Raw genomic sequence first — 21,002 nt, 5'->3', positions numbered from 1 at the left:
AAAAAAGCACTTCAATTTCCCTTCCTTTTGCCAGTCATCTATAAAACTAATACAAACTTTTAGTTTGTGATATCCTTCATAAGCTATGTGAAATCTTCCTGAACACTAAAAAACTTTTTTTTTTTTAAAAGTCCCTCATAATCAGCACGTGGAAAAAACCCTATACTTGTTAAGTAATGAAAAAACCAAACACACACACTGATAAAAGAAAAAAAGAAAACTTCTTCAAAACACTACAGAACATTATGTCTATTATCAATACGCTGAAAAACTATATCACAAGCTTGGTTAAAAACGAAGTTATTTTTTAGCATTAAAGTTGTTTGTTTTTTTCCTTTCCTAATACAAGGATGCTGGGAATTAAATTTTTCATGGGATCTTTTACAAGTTGCCATATAATAATCTCCAATGGTTAAAATTATAGCTTTCCCCCAAATACTAACCTAAAGAAAGATTGGAGTTAGGCTCCACTTACACAGTTTAAATAGTCAATCTTTTTATTTTATGGTATATAATTCTGGAAAAATATAATCAGGGTCAGAAGTAACGATAGCACAATTCCATAAACTAAAGATTTTTTAAAGTGTACTTTCTGAGCCACTCTGAAAATGATTCTGATCTTCAGGAACACTCATAGTGGCAAAAAGAAATGTTTTTGTGTTGATAACAGGGCATTTAGTATTTTAAGGTAAATAATATATTTACTAAAACAAAGTTAAAACACCAGACTGCAGGTTCAAAGTCCCTCTAAGTCTTTTAAAGAATAATGTCAGCAGTAGGGTTTAAATAAAGTCCTGCTTGGACGCAGCAGGACACACAAGATGACTGACAGTGAGGTACCTTCTAATTTTGGGATCCTATGCTTGTTCTGTTTTGTAGGAATCAAATATATCATTAACGCTAAAAGACATGAAGACCCCAAATTCTTCTTCTGTTAACCTAAATTAAGGGAAAAATTATCTATGAAGAATTGCTAAAAATCCGTACAAACTAAATTTTTGGAGCTCTTGCAAATAAAAAATTTTTATTTAATTGGAATGTTTTTGTTTCAAATTTTTTGTAAACAGAAAAATTACTATTGAAGATGAGAACACTTTACACTTAAGAATAAATTATAATATCAATTATACTGAACTATATTAAAAGGAGTGCTTTACATAATATCAATTCACAGAGTTTCAAAAATAAAGTTAAATGAAGAGTTCATGACCAAACAAGGAAAAGAGAGTCATTGAAGGTAAAATGGACAACTTTGATCACACAAAATTATAAAGTTTTTGAACAAACAAAACCAATATATTTAAAATTATGAAAGAAGCTTAAAAAAATCATTGCAGCCAGTTTCTCTAAGGTTTCATTTCTAAAGAATAAGAGCCACTCCCCAATTGATAAATGATCAAAGGATATGAACAGGCAGTTTTCAGAGGAAGAAATCCAAACTCTCAATAGTCACATGAAAAAATGCTCTAAGTTACTAATAATTGGAGAAATGCAAATTAAAAACAGAAAATGATAAATGTTAGAGAGGCTGTGGGAAAACAAGTACATTAATGCATTGCTTGTGAAGCTATGAACTGATCCAACTAATAATAATAGTAAAAATAATTGTAATAATTGGTCCAACTAACAATAAAAGTAATAATAATTGTAATAATGTTAACAGTAATAATAGCCAGCAGTTATATAGTGGTTTAAGGTTTGCAAAGTGTTGTCTCATTTGATTCTCATGACAACTTTATGAGGTAGGTACTATTATCCCATCCTGTTTTATAGGTAAGGCAATTGAGGCTCAGAGATATTAAGTTACTTGTCCAGGGTCACAGAGCTATTAAGTGTCTGAGGTGGAATCTGAACTCAAGTCTTCTTAACTCCAAGTCCAACACCCTATCTTCCTACACACCTAGTTGCCTAATTTATTATCATACCTTTCGGCCAGCAATACCACTACTAGATCTATATCCCCAAAAAAGCAAAGATAGAGAAGTCATGTACAAAAATAAATATATAGCTCTTTTTTATGTCAAAGAACTGGAAATTGAGGGGGTGCCCATCAATTGCAGGATGTCTGAATAAGTTATATAGTATGTGAATATGAGGGAATATTGTGCTGTAAGAAATGGTAAAGGGAAGGTTCTAGATACAACAGGGAAGACTTGTATGAAATGATACAAAGTGAGCAGAATCAGGAGAAAAATTTATACAATAACAATGATATTGGAAAGACCAATAACTTTCAAAAATTCAAGATCCCTGATCAATAAATACAGTGGTCAACCAAAATTCCAGAGCACACATGATGAAATATGTTACTCACCTCCTGACAGAGAGGTGATGGATGTGTATATTGAGTATATATTGAGTGTATATTGAAGACACCTATTTTTTTGGGGGGACATGGCCAATGCAAAAAATTGTTTTGTTTGGCTCTACAGATATGTTACAAAGATTTTGTTTTTATTTCTTTTTCAATGCAGGCAAGGTGAAAGGGAGAGAAAGCAGATTTTCAATTAACTGAAAAATAATATAAAATTAAATGAATATATAAATATATAAAATATGTTACATAGATAGAAATGCCTTACCTCTTGCAAAATCTTTTGTGCATCTTCTTGTGTTTCAAAAGTGATGAAACCATACCTAAATAAAATACATTAATTATTTTCTTTTCTGGCGTATTTGAGGTCAAAATTTTTTTTAAAGAATAAAATAGAGATTGGCATGATTAAAAAAACCCCAAAACCAAAACCACTGCATCATGCTGAGAGAGAAGCTGGATCAATTATTGGCAGCTTAGTATTCTAACCTTCATGTTCTTCCTCGATAAATTTCTGGAGCTATGGGTTAAAGTGGTAGCTCCTTCAAAGACCCTGAGATATTATCAGCGTAAGTCTGGGATACCAGTCAGGACAGCCTTACAGAACTACTTTCTGTTACATAAATTGCTATTTCGTTGAGTTGCTGGATTTTGGGTCCAAGAAAATAAGCTCCCTTTAAAACTGATGTAGACCATTCTGCTATTTTCACATCATGTCAATATAGATAACAACACACTGCAGTGCACCACTGTTATTTATCCCACTTAGGGGCCTATTCAAAGTAATTTGAAGCAGCAGGGTGGTACAGTGGATAGAGTGCTGGTCCAAAAATCAGGAAGACTCATCTTTCTGAGTTCAAATCTGGCCACTTAGTAGATATATGAATCTGGGCAAGTCACTTAATCCTGTTTGCCTCAGTTTCCTCATCTGTAAAATGAGCTGGAGAAAGAAATGGTAAACTACTTCAGTATCTTTGCCAGGAAAACCCTAAATGGGGTCATGAAGAGTTGGATACAACTGAAAAATGACTGAACCACAACAACAACTTATCTGAATATGGACTCAAAATAGCAATCTTAAATCTTAAACATTTTTTATTAAAAAAACTAGAGTATAGCATTTATGCCGGTAATAAGTAAACGCATTAGTGGGGCAATTAAGCATAATGTGTTTTCCCAGGAAACTACTGATGAAGCATAAATCAAATAAAAATTTTATGTGCACTTGTAGTACATAATTCTCATTTTAATTATGATTCTTCAGAGAACATGGATCACATTAAGCTATTTCAAGACACATAAGAGTGGCATAGAGGATAAAGAACTGGCCTTGGAGTCAGGAAGACCTAGTTTCAAGACCTGTCTCTCATATGGTGGTTATTTTTAGATAAAGGCTTTTATCTTTTTTTATTCTAGTAGATCCATCAAATTTCTTTAGTCTGATATTTTGAATATAAAATGTATATCAGATAGAAAAAGGATTTATAATTCCATGTGTTTTAAAATTATATAAAATGTTTAATAAGCGCTCTGCTATTCAATATAGTTGAGGAATAAAATATAACATTTCCTGAGTACCCACTGTGAAGAGAAGTTGAGACAAGACACAGTTCCTGCTTTCACGGAACTTATAAAGTAAAGAAAAGTAACATATCAACACGTAACATGTAATATTGTGTATTAGAACTTAGTGCATTAGGTAATTATAAAACAAGGTGCTACATGAAGTCTGGGTGAAAGTTATCAGCAACTCAGGAGTGGGGGGTGGGAATCAGGGACAGCTTTTTATAAACAATGAGGTGGCATCTGAGTTGGGTTTTAAATGATGAGTAGGAATTCAACAAATGATAAGAGTAGACATTCTAGGCATAGAGAGTGGCTTTGGCAAAAGAGAGGCATGAGAGCCCAATGTACATTTAGGGGGAAAAGAATTATCTGATTTGTCAGGAGTATAGGGTGTGAAGGAGTAATAGGAGATGAAGTAGGATAGTATCAAACAGTGGAATGTGAATTTTATTTAGGGAGAAATAGGGAGCCATTGAAGAGTTTTTAGAAAAAAGTAACGTGAGTGGATCTATGAACCAAGCACTGTGTTAAGCAGTGAGGATAGAAACACAAAAAGCAAACAGTCCTTGCCTTGAAGAAGCTTACATCCTACTGGGGAAGACAGTAGGTACATTGATGAGCAATTACAAAATAGACAGAAGGGAATTTTGAAGGGAAGGAACCAACAGCTGGGGGAAACATATATTAAAGGTGGTGCTTCACTCTTAATTTTGAAGGAAATAAAAGATTCTGAGTAGAGTTGGGAGTGGTTTCCAGGCGAGAAAAAGTCACAGAGCTAGATGATATATTGTGTGCGATGAACATTTGAATGTAAAATTATGATGTATGAAATCAGTTTGATTTTATGACTTTTCCCAGTGATAGCTAGCAGTTACTTTTTCTTATCTGAATATAATCTTCAGGTTTAAAACTGTCTCACTTTTGCACTGATATCTTTAGTGCTTAGCACAGTGCCTGATACATACTAAGTGTTTAACAAATCTATCCATCCATCCATCCTTCCCTTGAGCAGAGGTAGAGCTATCAGATTCTGGGGAGTACTCAAGGATGAAGATGTGTAGGCTGGTAATGGAGTGTTAAAAGGCAGGGGATTCCAGGTTAGTAGTGAAATCAAAGTTATATATGGAACCAAGTGAATGGGAGGAGATGGACTGGATGAATAGTAATGTCAAGGAACTGAAAGCTAGCATAAAAGCCTAGAGTGTTAACAAATAAGAGTGTGGAGAGGTAGGCTAGGAGATTGCGACCAGAGAATGCAATTTCACATTACTTATTGTATGTTGGAGATATTATTGGAGTTGATAAATGGATAAAGTAGTTAAAATAAATGATATTTACTAGAGTCAAGAATCATGTAATTAAGTTGTTGGATTCAAATAAAATTTAAAAACTTATTAATTATCTACTATGCATAAGTTACAGTGCTAAGCATTGAAAATAAAAAGGAAAAAATGATATATAGTCCTGGTCAAAAAGCCAGTATGCTGAAGGAGAGATATGGCAGGAACTTGAGTTAAGCATAATATAAGTTAAATATGATAACTATAGAGAAAAGATCTAGAAAAGTTTGACAAGGGAGAGACAATTTTCAGCTAGTAGTAGTAGCAGAGAGAAAGCAACACTTGAACTAAACCCTGAAGGAATAAAAGGATCTGAAATGTAAAGATGAAGGGATGGGCCTGCCTGAATGCATGGAAACAGAGACAGCATGCTGAATTATGGAGGATCTTAAATGTTAACATAATATGCCTATATTTTATTATATAAACAACAGGGAACCACTTAAGTTTTTTTGAGTAGGGAAGTAACAGTCAGATGTATGGACTAGGAAGATTATTTTGGCAGCTTTGTGAAGGAGAGAGTGAAGTCAAGGAGACCAATTAGAAAGCTGTTACAATAGTCCAGTGAAGTAGAAAGAACACTGGATTTGAAGAGGACTTGGGTTTGAATGTGTGACCTAGGCAGCTAGGTGCCTTTCCTCAATTAATTTTTTCCTATTTATCCAGTATATAGCTTGCTTTGTGTATAATATATATTTGCATGTTGTCTTCCCCCATAGGTTATAAGATCCTTGAGGGCAAAGATTGTCTTTTGCCTCTTTTTGTATCTACAGTGCTTAGCACAATGCCTAGCACACAGTAAGCTTAATGTTTATTGACTGATTGATTGGGTAACTGCTAGGTCAGTGATGCTATCAAAAGAAATACAGTATCCTGTATCAAGTATTAAAGTCACTGAAGATATCGGGAGAATGAATAAACTGTAAATGACAAGAAGAAAAAAAGAGGATGATGTAAGTTGATTGCACCTGACCTCATTTCACTCCTGTTTTCAATATAAAATGGCAGCTTCCCAATGCAAAATGGATCAAACCCCAACTCCTCAAAATATAATTTAAGGCTTTTCAACATCTGTCTCCATCATATTTAGCAAACCTAAAGTCCTTCTGGCCAGTTAGTGACATAGTGGATGGAGCACTGGGCCTTTAGTTAGGAAGCTCTGAGTTCAAATCTAGCCTCAAACACTTACTAGCTGTGTAACACTAGGCAAGTCATTTAACCCTGTTTGACTCAGTCTCCTCATCTGTAGCTGGAGAAGGCAATGGCAAACCACTCCAGTATCTTTGCCAAGAAAACCTTAAATGGGGTCACAAAGTATTGGACATGACTGAAAAACAACAACAAATTTTTTGCTACTCACATACATGAATCTTGACAAATCAGTCTCGTTACTGTCATCCACACGGTCCAATATTATTGTTTTCTATATCTTTAATTATCCTGCTTTCTCTTCCTTATTTTTTCTCCACCTTATTCTTTGTCAACTTAAATTCTACCCTTTGAAATCTACGGTGGAGATCCACTTTTCTTTACAAAGCTTTCTGAAATACCCCAGCTTAAAATATTTCCCTTCTCTAAATTCCTTTAATATGTAGTCATTCCTTTGAACTGACTGTATATGTAATCCATTATAATTTTTTCTAATCGCATCATATACAGGATGTCCCAAAAACTTGGTGCAATTTTAAGCTTAATAAACATATTAACCACACCAAGACTTTTGGGACACCCTGTATGTCTTGACTCTACTAAATTTAGGCTTCTTAAGGACAGAGACAATGTCTTAACATTTCATACAGGGGCGAGTACTTAATACTGATGTCTCCTAGTTAATCACATTCTGGTAACAATTATTATACTTTGGTCACTAACTCTTGATAAATTAGTATAAAATGTACTTAATATTAAAATTACTGTGAACACTTTTTACTATTTCTTAAATGAACTTGAGGCATTGTAAAATTTTTTAAATTCCTTCTGAGTCAAAGTGCCTTTATAGTGCCTTAGGGTCATTCTTATGAACATCAGATGCTATTGTGCCTTAGATGCATGGAAGTGTGAATTATATAAAATTCTGATTCACAGAAGACTGGGTAGCAGGTAATTTAGCGGAGAATCAAACAGATTCATTTAATCAGCATGAATGCCTAAAAATTAAGATAGTTGTCTCTTGAAGATATAGGCAGGATAACTAGTAAACTTTGACAAGAAGATTAAATATGACAATAAAGAATAATTCTTACCCGTGGAAATTTCATTATTTCACTTACATATCTTATACTTCTGCCACTATCTCTAACTCTTAGTTGTTTACTCTAGGATTTAAATGTCCATTAGTTCTCTTGACCTAACCTAGGGATGGCTTCCGTGATAAGGAATATTATTATCCTATCATATTTCTATATGAAATTAGAAAGCAGATGGTAATGGGAGGTGCCAACACAGAAGAATAAGACATTACACTTTTTAATCTTAGCTTTAAGTCTTAGAATAGAATATGAATTTAATGTCAATTTTTAGAACATGTACTAATTACAACCATACTAACCCTTTTGACACTCCAGCTCTGTCATTTACAATCTTCACTTCTTTCACAGACCCATACTGGGCAAAAAATTTCCTTAAGTCATTTTCATTAGTCTAATGGGGGTAAAAGCAAATAAACAAAAAACAAAGTGAAAGTCTTTTCAAACAAATAAATTAACAGAACAATCTTATGACTATTTTGGATACAATATAAATGACACCATTCCCACCTCTGTTACATAAACAGTAGATGAAATTATTTGGAGAAAAACATTTTAGCAAAAGGAAAATGTTTATAAAATTAGCTGCCAATTTTTAGTCTGTACAAAGGATCCTGGATTAGAGAATCACTAGTTAATAAAACCAGTTATTTATTTAAACTAATTAAAATATACCTTAATAGGAAGGTAAGACATTGAATTATTGTGAACTAATAAAATTTGAGAGGTGGGATTTGCATTGAATCCTCTGACACCAAAATCATGCTGCTTTTTACTACTTTCCTTCAGTTAAATAGATATTAAGTTTCTACTATGTACAAAAGCACCATGGTAGCCTCTGGTGATAGAAATGAAGTGAGACACAGTCCCTTTGCCCAGAAAGGATGAAGGAGCAAGGCATAAGATACACATATCATAGCACTTTGAATACTTCCTATGTGCTTGCATTCTAATATATACCATGGTTACATAGGCATGCCTGCTTTATCTCCCCTACTAAGTAGTAAGCTCCTTGAGAGGAGGGACTGTATATAATTTTGTGTTAGTATTACTGGTGTCTAACAGTTTGAAAATAATAGGCACTTAATAACTGATTGTCGTATAGTTTCTACACTTATCTCTTTGAGTAAAAACAATCAGTGGGTTTGCCCCAGAGTAGGTATTAGAATTGTTGGTTTCTCTCTTAGAGGGTTTACCTCTTTTTTGTTGTCTTTGTTGTCTAGAAAACACTTCATTCATTCACTTTTGAAGGTTTTAAGTCACAGTGAAATACTACATTTACATATATAGAATATATCCAATTTAATTCTAAAACTTAAAGTCAAAGCAATGCACTCTCTTGGCCTCATAAATTACTAGACTTGGTTTCAACAGAATTCAATATAATTGTATTTGTCAGAACATAAGCTTCTTGAGGGTAGGGACTGTTTCATTTTTATCTCTGTATTCCCAATGCTTACCTAGCATGGTGCCTAGTATATTGAAGCACTTAATAAAAGGTGATTAATTATTTAGTATGTTTTATTTTTGCTAATTTAATAAAAAAGTTATAGAAAACTACCAGGAACCTTTATAATTAAATCAACATTTGTTTAGTTAAATAATAAAGTTATTCTGAAACTCAGAACAAAAATTTGCAATCTCTGTAAACTTTTGCTGATTAAATTTCCAAGGATGATGGTTTTTCATGTACTTCCTTTAAATCAAAACAGCCAGTTAAAGAGAGCAGGTCATATTACTTCAAAATAATTCCAGTAAGTGAATCCACTGCAATTTAATTTTTAAAATAAAAACAGATCCAGTAAAACACTTTCAGGTATAGGCACTGATTACTTTCTTTTTCTCCCAGCTCAAAATGCTTCCATAACGTATGGAACAGGCCTCTATCTACTTAATAAATATATGAAAATTTGAGCACTAAAAGTTAGTGGCAAGACAATTTCTGATGTCACTGTTCCACTACTATCTAAAGTAGCCTGGTTGTTATTTTTAGTCAGGTTCTACTTATTCAATTCATAAGTACCAACACATTTATGGGGTACCTAGTATATACAAAGCAATATGTTAGTTGCTGGGGAAATCAAACTTTGCATACTATTGCTAAGATCTTAAAGATGATCTTAGTCTCCCCCCTTGACTTCAGTCAGAAATCAGCAGGAACAAAGTTAATTTAGAATAAAGAAAATAACCTAAACAATACTCTCTGGCAAGCTGTGATACAGTACGAAAAAAAGCTAAATTTAAAAGTCAGTAGACCTGAGTTCAAATCCTGCCTCTGTCACCTGTGTCACCTTGAGGAAAGCACTTAACTTTCTGGACCTCAATTTCCTTACCTATAACATGAGGAGGGAGAGGCTTAACCAAATGACCTCTAAGGTCCAATTCCAACTCTAAATTTATGACCCTATGATTTATTTCAATAAGCATGCAGTTCTATCTATCAGACCAAAAGTGAGAGGCAGAAATGAAAAGCATGAGGTGAACATGCACAAGGTATTTAGATAAAGGAGAAACAGAAAAGTTTTAGGTTTCTAAGAAAAGGAAGTTTAAAAGAACCTTTGTCATTACTGCTACCTACTCTTTGCCTGAAACCCATATTAGCCTCAGAAAATGGCCATATAAGGATATGGACTTCACTTAGATCCTTCCATAGAGGCTCCCTCAAAGATGTCGGGAAACCTCATGATAACTCTTCATTGCAAATATTAAAGGTATAGCTGGTATAGTAGATTCTGAAAGCTCACATTGTAGTGAAATATTTTTACCTGTATCACTGAAAATAATTTACCATACCTCTCAAAATGATTTTCTATACTGGTAAATTCTCAATTTCTTTCTCTGTAAATTGGGGGTGAAGGCATTTGCCCTATTTACCTCATAGGATTATGGAGATCATTAAGTGAAATGCAGAAATTAAAGGACTAACAAATTTGTTTATAAGTATCATTGCTGTAGTAAACCAGAATCACAAAGTGCCAAACAAAAGTTCTAAGACCAAAAAAAAAAAAAAAAGCCCCACTACAGAAAAACTTATTTTTTAAATACCTTAAAGTCGATTCCTCCAACGAAGATACGATTAGGAATCACTGTTCCAAATCTTGGGGCACTTGTTGGGTTATTCAAAGGCACAGGTGACACAGGATTGGGGGATGGAGATAAAGAATCTGTTTGCATCTGATTTGTGGTTTGCTATAAAATAAAAAATACTTTTAGGATTTATTTTTAATATCTTTTATGATATCCTGACACAGGATAGATAACTATCTTATAAAGATGATATTAAAAGGGAATGACAAGGGAAAAAAACTCACCCTTAATATGTCATTATGTTTTAAGGTTTCTTTTAGCTAGCCTTATAAAAGTAATCCCTATTGCAATAATACAGGGAGGGCCTAAATCAGATGAGTTCACAATATCAAAACTATTAACACCTTTTTTGGTAGGGTAGGTAGAAAAAAATCAGGGAAATGTATGTGCACAAATTGTTAGGTGGGAATAGAGTAAAAAAATCAAAGGGAGATTAAAGCAATCCTTTACTGAGCTTAAAACAGCCCCACATAGGTTAATAAAGTAACTTTATGACATTATTAACTCAATATGTATTTAAAACAAAACAAAGCTACACAAAAAAAGTCTCTGTACTTGCCAAATTGCAGATAAGATTTGAGAAATAACTGAAAGTTGTGTAACTGATGTTTTAATAAATAATATTGTAGTCTTGAATTTGTTATACCAAGGGCCTATTTTCAGAAAACATTTATGTGTGCATATAGCTTTAACAAAGACAAAAGGATATTATTTAAATAACTTTCAGAATAGAAGTCCAAATAGAAGCACAATTCAAGAACTTGCTGGGTTTTTTCTACTTTTTAACTTTCTACTTTTCTATATTAGTTGAAGTTCTATATGTAAACAGCCTAATTTTCTTAAATAAGGACAAAAATTTAAGTTTACCAGCCTAATAATTTCTGCCCTGTAAATTAAAGGAATGATTCCAAAATCATGTTTTGTGGAATACTGGTAGGTCAAGAAGATGCAAACAAAAGGCTTGTTAGAAAATTCTATAAATCTTGGAGAAGATGTGGGAAAACTGGAACACTAATGGATTGTTGGTGGAGTTATGAAATGACCCAACCATTTTGGAGAGCAATTTGGAACTATAGCCCAAAGGGCTATAAAAATGTGCACACCCTTTGACCCAGCAATATAGGGCTGTATCCCAAAGAGATCAGACAAATGGGAAAAGGACTCACATGTACAAAAATATTTATAGCAGCTCTTTTTGTGGTGGCAAAGAATTGGAAACTGAGGGAATGCCTATCAATTCGGGAATGGCTAAACAAGTTGGGGTATATGAATGTAATGGAATACTACTGTGCTATAAGAAATGATGAGCAGGGTGACTTCAGAAAAACCTGGAAAGACTTGTATGGATTGATGCCGAGTAAAGTGAGCAGAACCAGGAGAACTTTGTGCCCGGTAATAGACACATTGTGTGATGACTATCTTTGACAGAGTTAGCCCTTCTCAGCAATGCAAGGATCTAAGACATCTCCAAAGGTCTCATGATGGAAAATGCTATCCATATCCAAAGAAAGAACTATGGAGTTTGAATACAGATCAAAGCTTACTATATGCTCTCTTTTTCTTTTATTTTGTTTTGTTTTCTCTTTCTTGTGGTTCCTCCTATTGGTTCTAATTCTTCCTTACAACATCACTAATGTGAAAATATATTTAATAGGAATGTATATGTAGAGCCTATATCAGATTGTGTGCTGTCTTGGGCAGGGAGGTGGGGAAGGAGGGGGGAAAAATTTAAAACTCAAATGCTTATGGAAGTGATTTTTGATAAAATAAATTAATAAAAATAAAATAACTACAGACAAAAAAAAAAAGAAAATTTTAATGCACTGATTAATCACTGATACACCAGACAACTTTTAGCCTCCTCCTGGAGAAGAAGCATTGGCAAGAGCCAACTAATCTAGTGTTCATCAGGAATGGGTGGGGAGAAGAGTAGAAGGAAGGAGATGGTGCTGATATCAGGGACAGCAAAGATAATGTTTGTTAATTTGATCAGTGGCAGTGTGAGTGTGGCTCCTAACCACCCTGCAGAGGGATAGGACTCTACTTAAGTCATCAACGTGGAAATCCTAGCACCACAGGTGAGATTCTCTATGAGGCTTCCCTCCACTCCTATTCCACTATGACTGTCCTCTTGTTGCCTTCACATTCCTGGTGACTAGAATTTATTACTCTATCAATATGTCAAGACTAAAAGTCTTCTGAAGCCAAATTATTTTTCCTGGTTAGAAAAATAGGCTTTATAGAAATCATTCAGCTTGCTACATTCATTCATTCATATGGATAAAGAAAAGGAAGAGATTTTCATTCTCTTAGGAGGTAAATGCAAAGTTGGTTGCACATTTGTTGAAGTCTTATACTTTTAGGGGGATACACAGCAACAGTCCCTCCTCATTCTTGTTATATTTATGCTACAGAAAAGCAGCTAAGTCAGTCATATAAAGGGTCACAAGCTAAAGCTCCCAAGGTCAAGTATAGGAAAATGAACAGCAATACATAAGGGAGGAGGGAAAGATGGGTTTTTCTTCCTTCTGTGATTAAGATATACAAAGAAAAAAAGTAACTTACACAAGTACAAGTCACCATGTTAGAGTTCCTTGGCTAATTATACCATATTTAAAACAATGTATTCATGAAACAGCAGAAAAATTTTGTAAATAAGTCATATCAGGTCACAAATAATATCAGAATGAATCTATTAAGCACCTAATATGTGCAAATACAACTATTCTCAAGGACCTTATGTTTTAATGCTGGAAAGAACAGGTACAAACACACATACACACACAGGATTTTCATGTTATAAGGTTTGAAGAAGTTCATCTATAAATTATTTAGAAACACTAACGATATTTCACTCAAACACAAACACCATTACACTGCCCACTAATAGAAATGAAGCAGCATTAGTTTTGATTCTCAAACTGTGGATTTTTATTATCAGAGAACAACTGTTAACAGTTTTTAGAGACAGGCAATAGGCCTCAACTAATGTCACTCTTAAAGTCTATTTGGAAATTCAAGCCCTTTTTTCTAAAATATTTTCAGTCAAAAGGGTAAATCAATAGCAGCAGATTGTTGGTGTTAGACCAGTCTAAGAAAATGAGGATCAAATATCCTTCCCATTTTGGGGAGGTAGGATTTGGGAAGAAGAACTCAAGAAAAGATGGATAAGCATTTTTAAAAGAATTCAATAATCCCTAAAAGCCAACCTGGAATGAGGAAAAACAAATCAAGCCCAACTAAACTTATTTTCCTTTCCTGATGGGTTACATACTAACTTAATAACTCTTAAAAAACTTTCAAGACCATGGCAATTTATTAAAGAAATAAAAATAAAATTGACTTCAGTTCTGTACAACCTCTTTCTATAGCAAGAGTGGTACAGTATTGGGAAGAAAGGCAACAGCAAGGCGAAATTGCTTTCATCAGGTTCCCAGAGGTAACAAAAAATATTTCAAGGGACACTAGATCATCTCTTGAAGTGCTCATGATGAGCATAACCAGAAGGATTGTCATGAAGATAATTGCAGTTCAAGTACTAATGTAAGTTGCATGGGATGAGTAGGTGGAGCAAATCTATCAAGAACCTCCAAACCAATTCAACTTATACTTTGATATTCAGTTACTTCATGTGAAGGTGGGCATGGAGCAAAATGGAGGAATTTTAAAGTACGCATTAGATTTCAGAAATGCACATTTCAAAGACTTGTATACTCCTCAGAAGTCTCAAGTTTATCAAAATGTTCTTCCATAAGTTTAATACTCAGAAAGTGCTGGCCCAGCACCCTCAAAATGAAAATGACTATCTTTTTTTTTTAAATTTATTTATTTTTAGTTTTCAACATTCACTTCCACAAGATTTTGAGTTCCAAATCTTCTCCCCATCTCGTCCCTCTGCCCATTCCAAAATGGCATGCATTCTGAATACCCCTAATCTGCCCTCCCTTCTATCTCTCCCCCCCTTCTTTTATCCCCTTCCCCTTCAATTTTCCTGTAGGGTAGGATAGATTTCTATACCCCATTTCCTGTATATCTTATTTCCCAGTTGCTTGTGAAAACAAATTTTTTTTTATCTTTTGTTTTTAAAATGTTGGGCTCCAAATTTTCTTCCTTCCTTCCTCCCCACGCACCCTCATAGAGAAGGCAAGCAACTTGATACAGGTTACACATGTGTAGTCATGCAAAACACTTCTACAGCAGTCACGTTGTGAAAAACTAAGTATATTTCCCCTCATCCTATCCCGCCCCTGATTTATACTATTCTCTCTTTTGACCCTGTCCCTCTCTAAAAGTGTTTGCTTCTGATTACCCCCTCCCCCAATCTGCCCTCCCCTCTATCCTCCTGCTCCCTTGTTCTCCCCACCCCATTTTCTATAGAGTAAGAAAGATTTCCATATACAATTGAGTTTGAATGTTATTCTCTCCTTAAGCCAAATCCAATGAGAATAAGATTCACTCATTCCCTCTCACCTTCCCCCCATTTCCCCTCCACTGTAAAAGCCTTTTCTTGTTTATGTCAGATAATTTACCCCATTCTTCCTCTCCCTTTCTCCTTCTTCCAGTATAATTCTCTCACCCCTTAATTTTATTCTCTACATATCACCCCTTCATCTTCAATTCACCTTGTGCCCTCTATCTATCTATCTATCTATCTATCTACACATATAATTTTTTCCCCCTCCAACTACCCTAATACTGACAAAGGTCTCATGAGTTACAAATATCATCTTTCCATGAAGGAATGTAAACAGTTCAACCTTAATAAGTCTCTTATGATTTCTCTTTCCTGTTTACCTCTTCATGTTCCCCTCGAGTCTTGTATTTGAAAGTCAAATTTTCTATTCAGCTCTGGTCTTTTCATCAAGAATGCTTGAAGGTCCTCTATTTCATTGAATATCCATTGTTCCCCCTGAAGGATCATACTCAGTTTTGCTGGCTAGGTGATTCTTGGCTGTAATCCTAGCTCTTTTGCCCTCTGGAATATTATATTCCAAGTCCTGTGGTCCCTTAATGTAGAAGCTGCTAAATCTTGTGTTATCCTGATTGTGTTTCCACAATACTTGAATTGTTTCTTTCTGGCTGCTTGCCGTATTTTCTCCTTGACCTGGGAACTCTAGAATTTGGCTACAATATTCCTAGGAGCTTTCCTCTGGGGATCTCTTTCAGGAGGTGTTCGGTGGATTCTTTCCATTTTTATTTTGCCCTCTGGTTCTAAAATATCAGGGAAGTTTTCCTTGATAATTTCTTTTTTTTTTCCAGCCAAAGACAAGGTTTATTAGAACATCTGTCATACTGGGCAGACTCTTAAGGGGTCTGAACATTAGTAAGCTATTGGCTAGATTATAAGAATCTGACCAGTGGCTAGATTATAAGAATCTCAGCAGTGGCCTGATTTTAAGAATCAGAGCATCTTAATGGAGACAAGATGGACCTTATATACAGAAAGACTGTGGGAGGGACCTAGGAGTAGTCAAGTAGTCTATGAGGTAATAGAATTTCAGGGACCTAGACTACATGGCCAAGGGAGAATGGAGAAATGGCTTGGGGCCATAGGGAGGTCCACAATGAAAGGCCAGTTGATGGGATTATAGCCTCAGGAAAATGGCAGAGTTTTGGCCATGTAGGAAAGTCCAGGGTTTTTCCTTTCTGGGGCCCAGATCCCAACCCCATCATCCCCCCCTCAAACAATGGGACCCAAATTCTTTTGGAGTAAGGGGCAAAGGTCTTGGCTTCTGAAACTGTTTCCTGCTGGCAAGGGGCGTAGAGCTGTCCCTGCCTCCAGGGGGTCCCAAAGAGGAGGTTGACTAGAACCAAGTACAGGCGGCACCCAGGGAACAATGGGGGACATTGGCTGGTACTCGCTGTTTGCTACCAATTGTAGGTGAATTGGCCTGTAGTCTGGGAGACACAAATCTAACAAAAAAGACTGCAGGTCCCAGATATAAAACAGGGACTAAATTTAGGGCCCAAATGAGAGAATAAAACATCCTTAGCTCTATTTGGATTCAGATAATTCAGTTTTCCAACCATGAAGTATCAAATTCACCTCATAACCAGACTCAGGAATAGCCAGGTGGGTAACATTCCCTTTCAAAGGAATATAATGGGGAAACTGAGCCAGGAGGATCCCATCTTAGACTGAGGCTAAAATTATCCTCTCAGCTTTTCCCCGATGCTGACTTCCCACCAGTATCACCTTCTCTGAGTAGCTTGTGGCATTTCTCTCAGATGGTAGATTATTGATTATCGATGGATTATGACCCATCAGACAACTCAAAATAAAACCCTATGAGTTTTTACCTCAAACAACAAGTTTTACTAATCACAGCTTAGGAAAAACTTTCCCAAGATTTATATCTCAAACTTAAATTTGTCCTGGTACAAAAAGTCAATCATTAGAGATTTCTATATACTTGCAAATTCTCAGCAAGCCATACATAACCCAAACAAACTTTATGGCTAGTTCACACATTAAAACAATAACCAACAATAGCTAAATTAATTTAGTGGTAGCCAAATTACAAAAAATTACTTGACATAACTGATACAGAAAGTTCACCAATTTGAAACTTGAAGCAAACCCATTACCAATCAGGTGACTTTAGTTTTGTTAAATGCACTTCCAAATTACTTTACACAGAGAATCAACATCTCATCGTTAACAGTTAAAACTACAAATTTAAAAGAGCTTGCTTACCCAAGTTCAGAGGCCAGCTTCTTTACCTTGAGCAGGATGTGCTGAACCTGGGTGATGTTTCCAGGCAAAGGTTGCCCCAGAACACATGGCCTTTGCCAGTGAGGCCCATGCTGTAGCTGCTGCCCCTCCCCCCTCCTTCCTTTCCCAGGTGGGGGAGGATGAAATCAAAGGTGTTTCAAAACTCCCTAATGATCAATCACAAAACCTCCAGAGTATGCCAAGATATTTTTAGCTGTTCTAACTTTCCCTGTAACCTCCATGAAGGAGAATTCAGAGGTGCAGAGGGAAGGGAGTAAGTAAGCCTCAGGGAACCAAAAAGCAATTGCAGTTTAACCCAATTCCCTAGCGCCAAGGGAATTAACAGATACACTTCCGGATAGGGTGTCCATCCTTGCCCTCTATGCTGGGGAAGGTATACCCAGGTCCACGGCCTTGAACTGACCCAGTGGACCGAGAGCCTGAGAGTGTCAGGCCCAGTGTTAGACAACCTCATAACTGTCTGCCAGAAAAGCACCTCCAAGCCTTGGTGCTTGGAGAGTGACCCCAGCTGTACAGTAAGAAAGGAGGGGAGGGAGGAGGCTTACATAACTTCCAGTCTTGGCTGGAGAAGAACTTGGGGTTAGGCAGTTTCCCCGTACGGGCCACCAAAATGACACAGTTTAGGGATTCAGGGGTGCTGGGACCCCAAAATCACAACACACGGGTCCTGCCCAAAAGAATTCGACCCAAGCCTTCTTTCAGCCAAAGACAAGGTTTATTAGAACCTTATTAGTCATACTGGGCAGACTCTTAAGGGGTCTGAACATTAGTAAGCTATTGGCTAGATTATAAGAATCTGACCAGTGGCTAGATTGTAAGAATATCAGCAGTAGCCTGATTTTAAGAATCAGAGCTGATAATTTCTTGAAAGATGATGTCTAGGTTCTTTTTTTGATTATGGCTTTCAGATAGTACAATAATTTTTAAGTTCTCTCTCCTGGATCTATTTTCCAGGTCAGTTGTTTTTCCAATGAGATATTTCACATTCTCTTCTATTTTTTTCATTCTTTTGGATTAGTTTTACAGTGCCTTGATTTCTCAAATTATCACTAGCTTCCAATTGCTCTACTCTAATTTTTAAGGAAGTATTTTCTTCAGTCAGCTTTTGGACTTCCTTTTCCATTTGGCCAATTTTGCTTTTTAAGGCATCCTTCTCCTCATTGGCTTTTTGGACCTCTTTTGCCATTTGGGTTAGGTTATTTTTTAAGGTGTTATTTTCTTCAGTATTTTTTTGGGTCACCTTTAGCATCACTCTCAGTTTTTCCTCTGCTTCTCTTACTTGCTTCTCAAAATCCTTTTTGAGCTCTTCCATGGTCTGGGACCAATTCATATTTTTCGTGGAGGCTTTGGATGTAGGAGCTTTGGCTTTGTTGTCTTCTTCTGGTTGTATGTTTTGATCTTCTTTGTCACCAAAGTAAGATTCTATAGTCTGACTCTTTTTGCGCTGCTTGCTCATGATCCCAGCAAATTACTTGAGTTTATAAACTCTTTGTTAAGGTAGGAGTCTGCTTCCACTGTGGAGTATGATCTGTCCCAAGCTTCAGGGGTTTTGTGCAGCTGTTCTCAGAGATACTTCTAGTGACCTGAAAATTTTCAGTTCTTCTAAGGTGGTATGATCAAAGGCGAGGTATTTACTCCTTTCCTGGCCTGTGCTCTGGTCTATAAGCACTCTTTTTTTGTCTTGGAACTGTAAGGAGGATTTCCTCTCCACCACTACTACAAACTCCACCATGCCAGCACTCCTCCACACCCCAGGACCACCACCCAGAACTGTGACCCAGATCCAAGCACAGGCAAAGCAAGAGATTCCTGCCTCAGCACTGGCAAAGAGATCCCTGCAATCCCCCTCTGATCAGTCACTTGATTCCCCCTCCGTCTGTGGTCCAGAAGTTCTGGAGGCAGCCGCCCCAGGGTTGCGCTTGGAGACTGGGGCTGGAACCCCACTGTGCTTCTTTCTTACCACCGCAGAAATTTTCCTACTGATCTTCTAAGTTGTCTTTGGTGTACATGGGTTGAGAAGTCTGGAATCTGCCATAGCTGCCCGTGATTCAGTCCTTTGAGGCCTGCTCCAGGTTCGCTGCGGCCTGCACGCCCATGCCGAACTGCGCTCCTCTCCCAGCCCAGTGCGCCACAGACCTTTCCGATCAACCATCCAGGTTGTCTTGGGCTGGAAATTTGTTTCCCTCTATCTTTTTGTGGGTTCTGCTGCTTTAGAGCTTGTTTAGAGTCATTTTGCATAGGTATTTGGAGGGGTTTGGGGGAGAGCTCAAGCAAGTCACTGCTTTTACTCTGCCATCTTGGCTCCGCCCCCCTGAAAATGACTATCTTAAAAGAATTAAGTGACTGATTGATGATGGAGTCATATCAGAATTAGTGTATTCAGGCAGTTGACTCATTGGAGCAAAAGTCAAAATCAAAGTTATAAGAACAAAGGACACAGATAAGACAGTATGTACAATGCAATAATTTCAACCCAATCTATTCAAATACTAATGCCCCCAAAATTAGCAATGGAAAGAGTCAATTATATTGATCTTGATGATCACCATTTGCTGTAAAAACTTACATATTATAAGTAAAATAATCACAATATGGAGGTCAAAAGAGCAAGTAACTTAACCAACAAATAACTGAACTCCTAAAAGAACTAGGAGCAACACTAATTGAGAACGTAAACATTTGTAATAATAATTACGTGACTGGGGAAAATTAGAAACATTCTCTCATAAAACAGAGAAAGGCAATGAAAATATGTCTATACAGAACTTGGACTCAACTAAGCCATTATTAACCCAAGATGAAACTAACAGAACAACAAACTGATGAAAAATGGAACAGATATACCTACATCTCTATAAATCAGTTTTACAATCAATGACAACAGAACCACATTTGGACTACAATGCCATATTCCCAAATATGTCTGAAATACTACTTAAGAGAAAATGAAATTCAGGAAGGACACCTGGACTAAATCAAGTACCCACCAAGGAAATACATGCTAGAAACAAAACAGTCTTGAAATCATTGAAGGATTAATCTACAAAGGTATTTCAATGAGGATGAGTCAAGAGAATGGTAAAAATCATGGGTAATTTTAATAGACAACTTGAGAAGATATTAGTAACTACTAAACCATATGTCATTTTCTCAGTTTAAAAAAATTAATGAGATTTTATACTATATTTTATGTTACAAACATATCTAGGATAGCTGATGAAAACTTCAGATGGGTCTGGGGAGATTTTTGGCAAACCATTTTCTACAGCAGACCCCACATTTACATAATTAATGTAAGGTCATTTAGAGTAAGGATTGTTATAATTTATATTTGTGTCTCCAGCACCTAACACATTGCCCAGCACCATTGCACCTCATAAATGCTTGCTGTTTGACTGAAAGGTACCAAGAACCTAAAATCTTATTTTGTTGATTATCCACTTTTTTTCTCTTCTCCACACCCCAAATCCTAACCCATTTCACTATGTGGAAGAAAACACTGCATTAATGGCTCTCCTCAAATAAGTAGTCTTTCAAGTCTGTATTACGCTCAGAAAGACTCTTTGCTAAGAGGAAAATAGGGTGAGCTAGGTGGTACAGTGGATTGAGCACTGGCCCTGGAGTTAGGAGGACTTGAGTTCAAATACAGACCTCAGACACTTACTAAGTGTGTGACATTGGGCAACTCAACCCTGGTAGCCTTTAAAAAAAAG

The 21,002-nt window shown here is 36.1% G+C and overlaps 1 protein-coding gene across 2 annotated transcripts in view; it reads right to left on the bottom strand.

Annotated features, from left to right (window-relative positions):
* The window catches only part of BOLL (boule homolog, RNA binding protein), a 70,487-nt gene extending 51,148 nt beyond the window's left edge, over positions 1-19,339 (bottom strand). Inside the window, exons 1-4 of one of the 2 annotated variants that reach the window (XM_027866144.1) lie at positions 19,328-19,339; positions 10,512-10,655; positions 7,769-7,860; positions 2,583-2,637 (exon numbers count right to left, since the gene is read on the bottom strand). In XM_027866144.1, coding sequence (XP_027721945.1) covers positions 2,583-2,637; positions 7,769-7,860; positions 10,512-10,640 — 276 coding nt within the window. In that variant the 5' untranslated portion in view covers positions 10,641-10,655; positions 19,328-19,339. Of the gene's footprint in view, positions 1-2,582; positions 2,638-7,768; positions 7,861-10,511; positions 10,656-17,618; positions 17,640-19,327 lie in introns of those variants that run through there. The other variant, XM_027866143.1, reaches the window with a different exon arrangement.
* Positions 19,340-21,002: the final 1,663 nt, after the last annotated feature.

Source organism: Vombatus ursinus, unplaced genomic scaffold, assembly GCF_900497805.2.
Source record: "Vombatus ursinus unplaced genomic scaffold, bare-nosed wombat genome assembly UNPS02014779.1, whole genome shotgun sequence".
NCBI lineage: Eukaryota > Metazoa > Chordata > Mammalia > Diprotodontia > Vombatidae > Vombatus > Vombatus ursinus.
The sequence above is the reverse complement of the archived record's forward strand: the minus strand, read 5'-3'. Positions and strand labels throughout refer to the sequence as shown.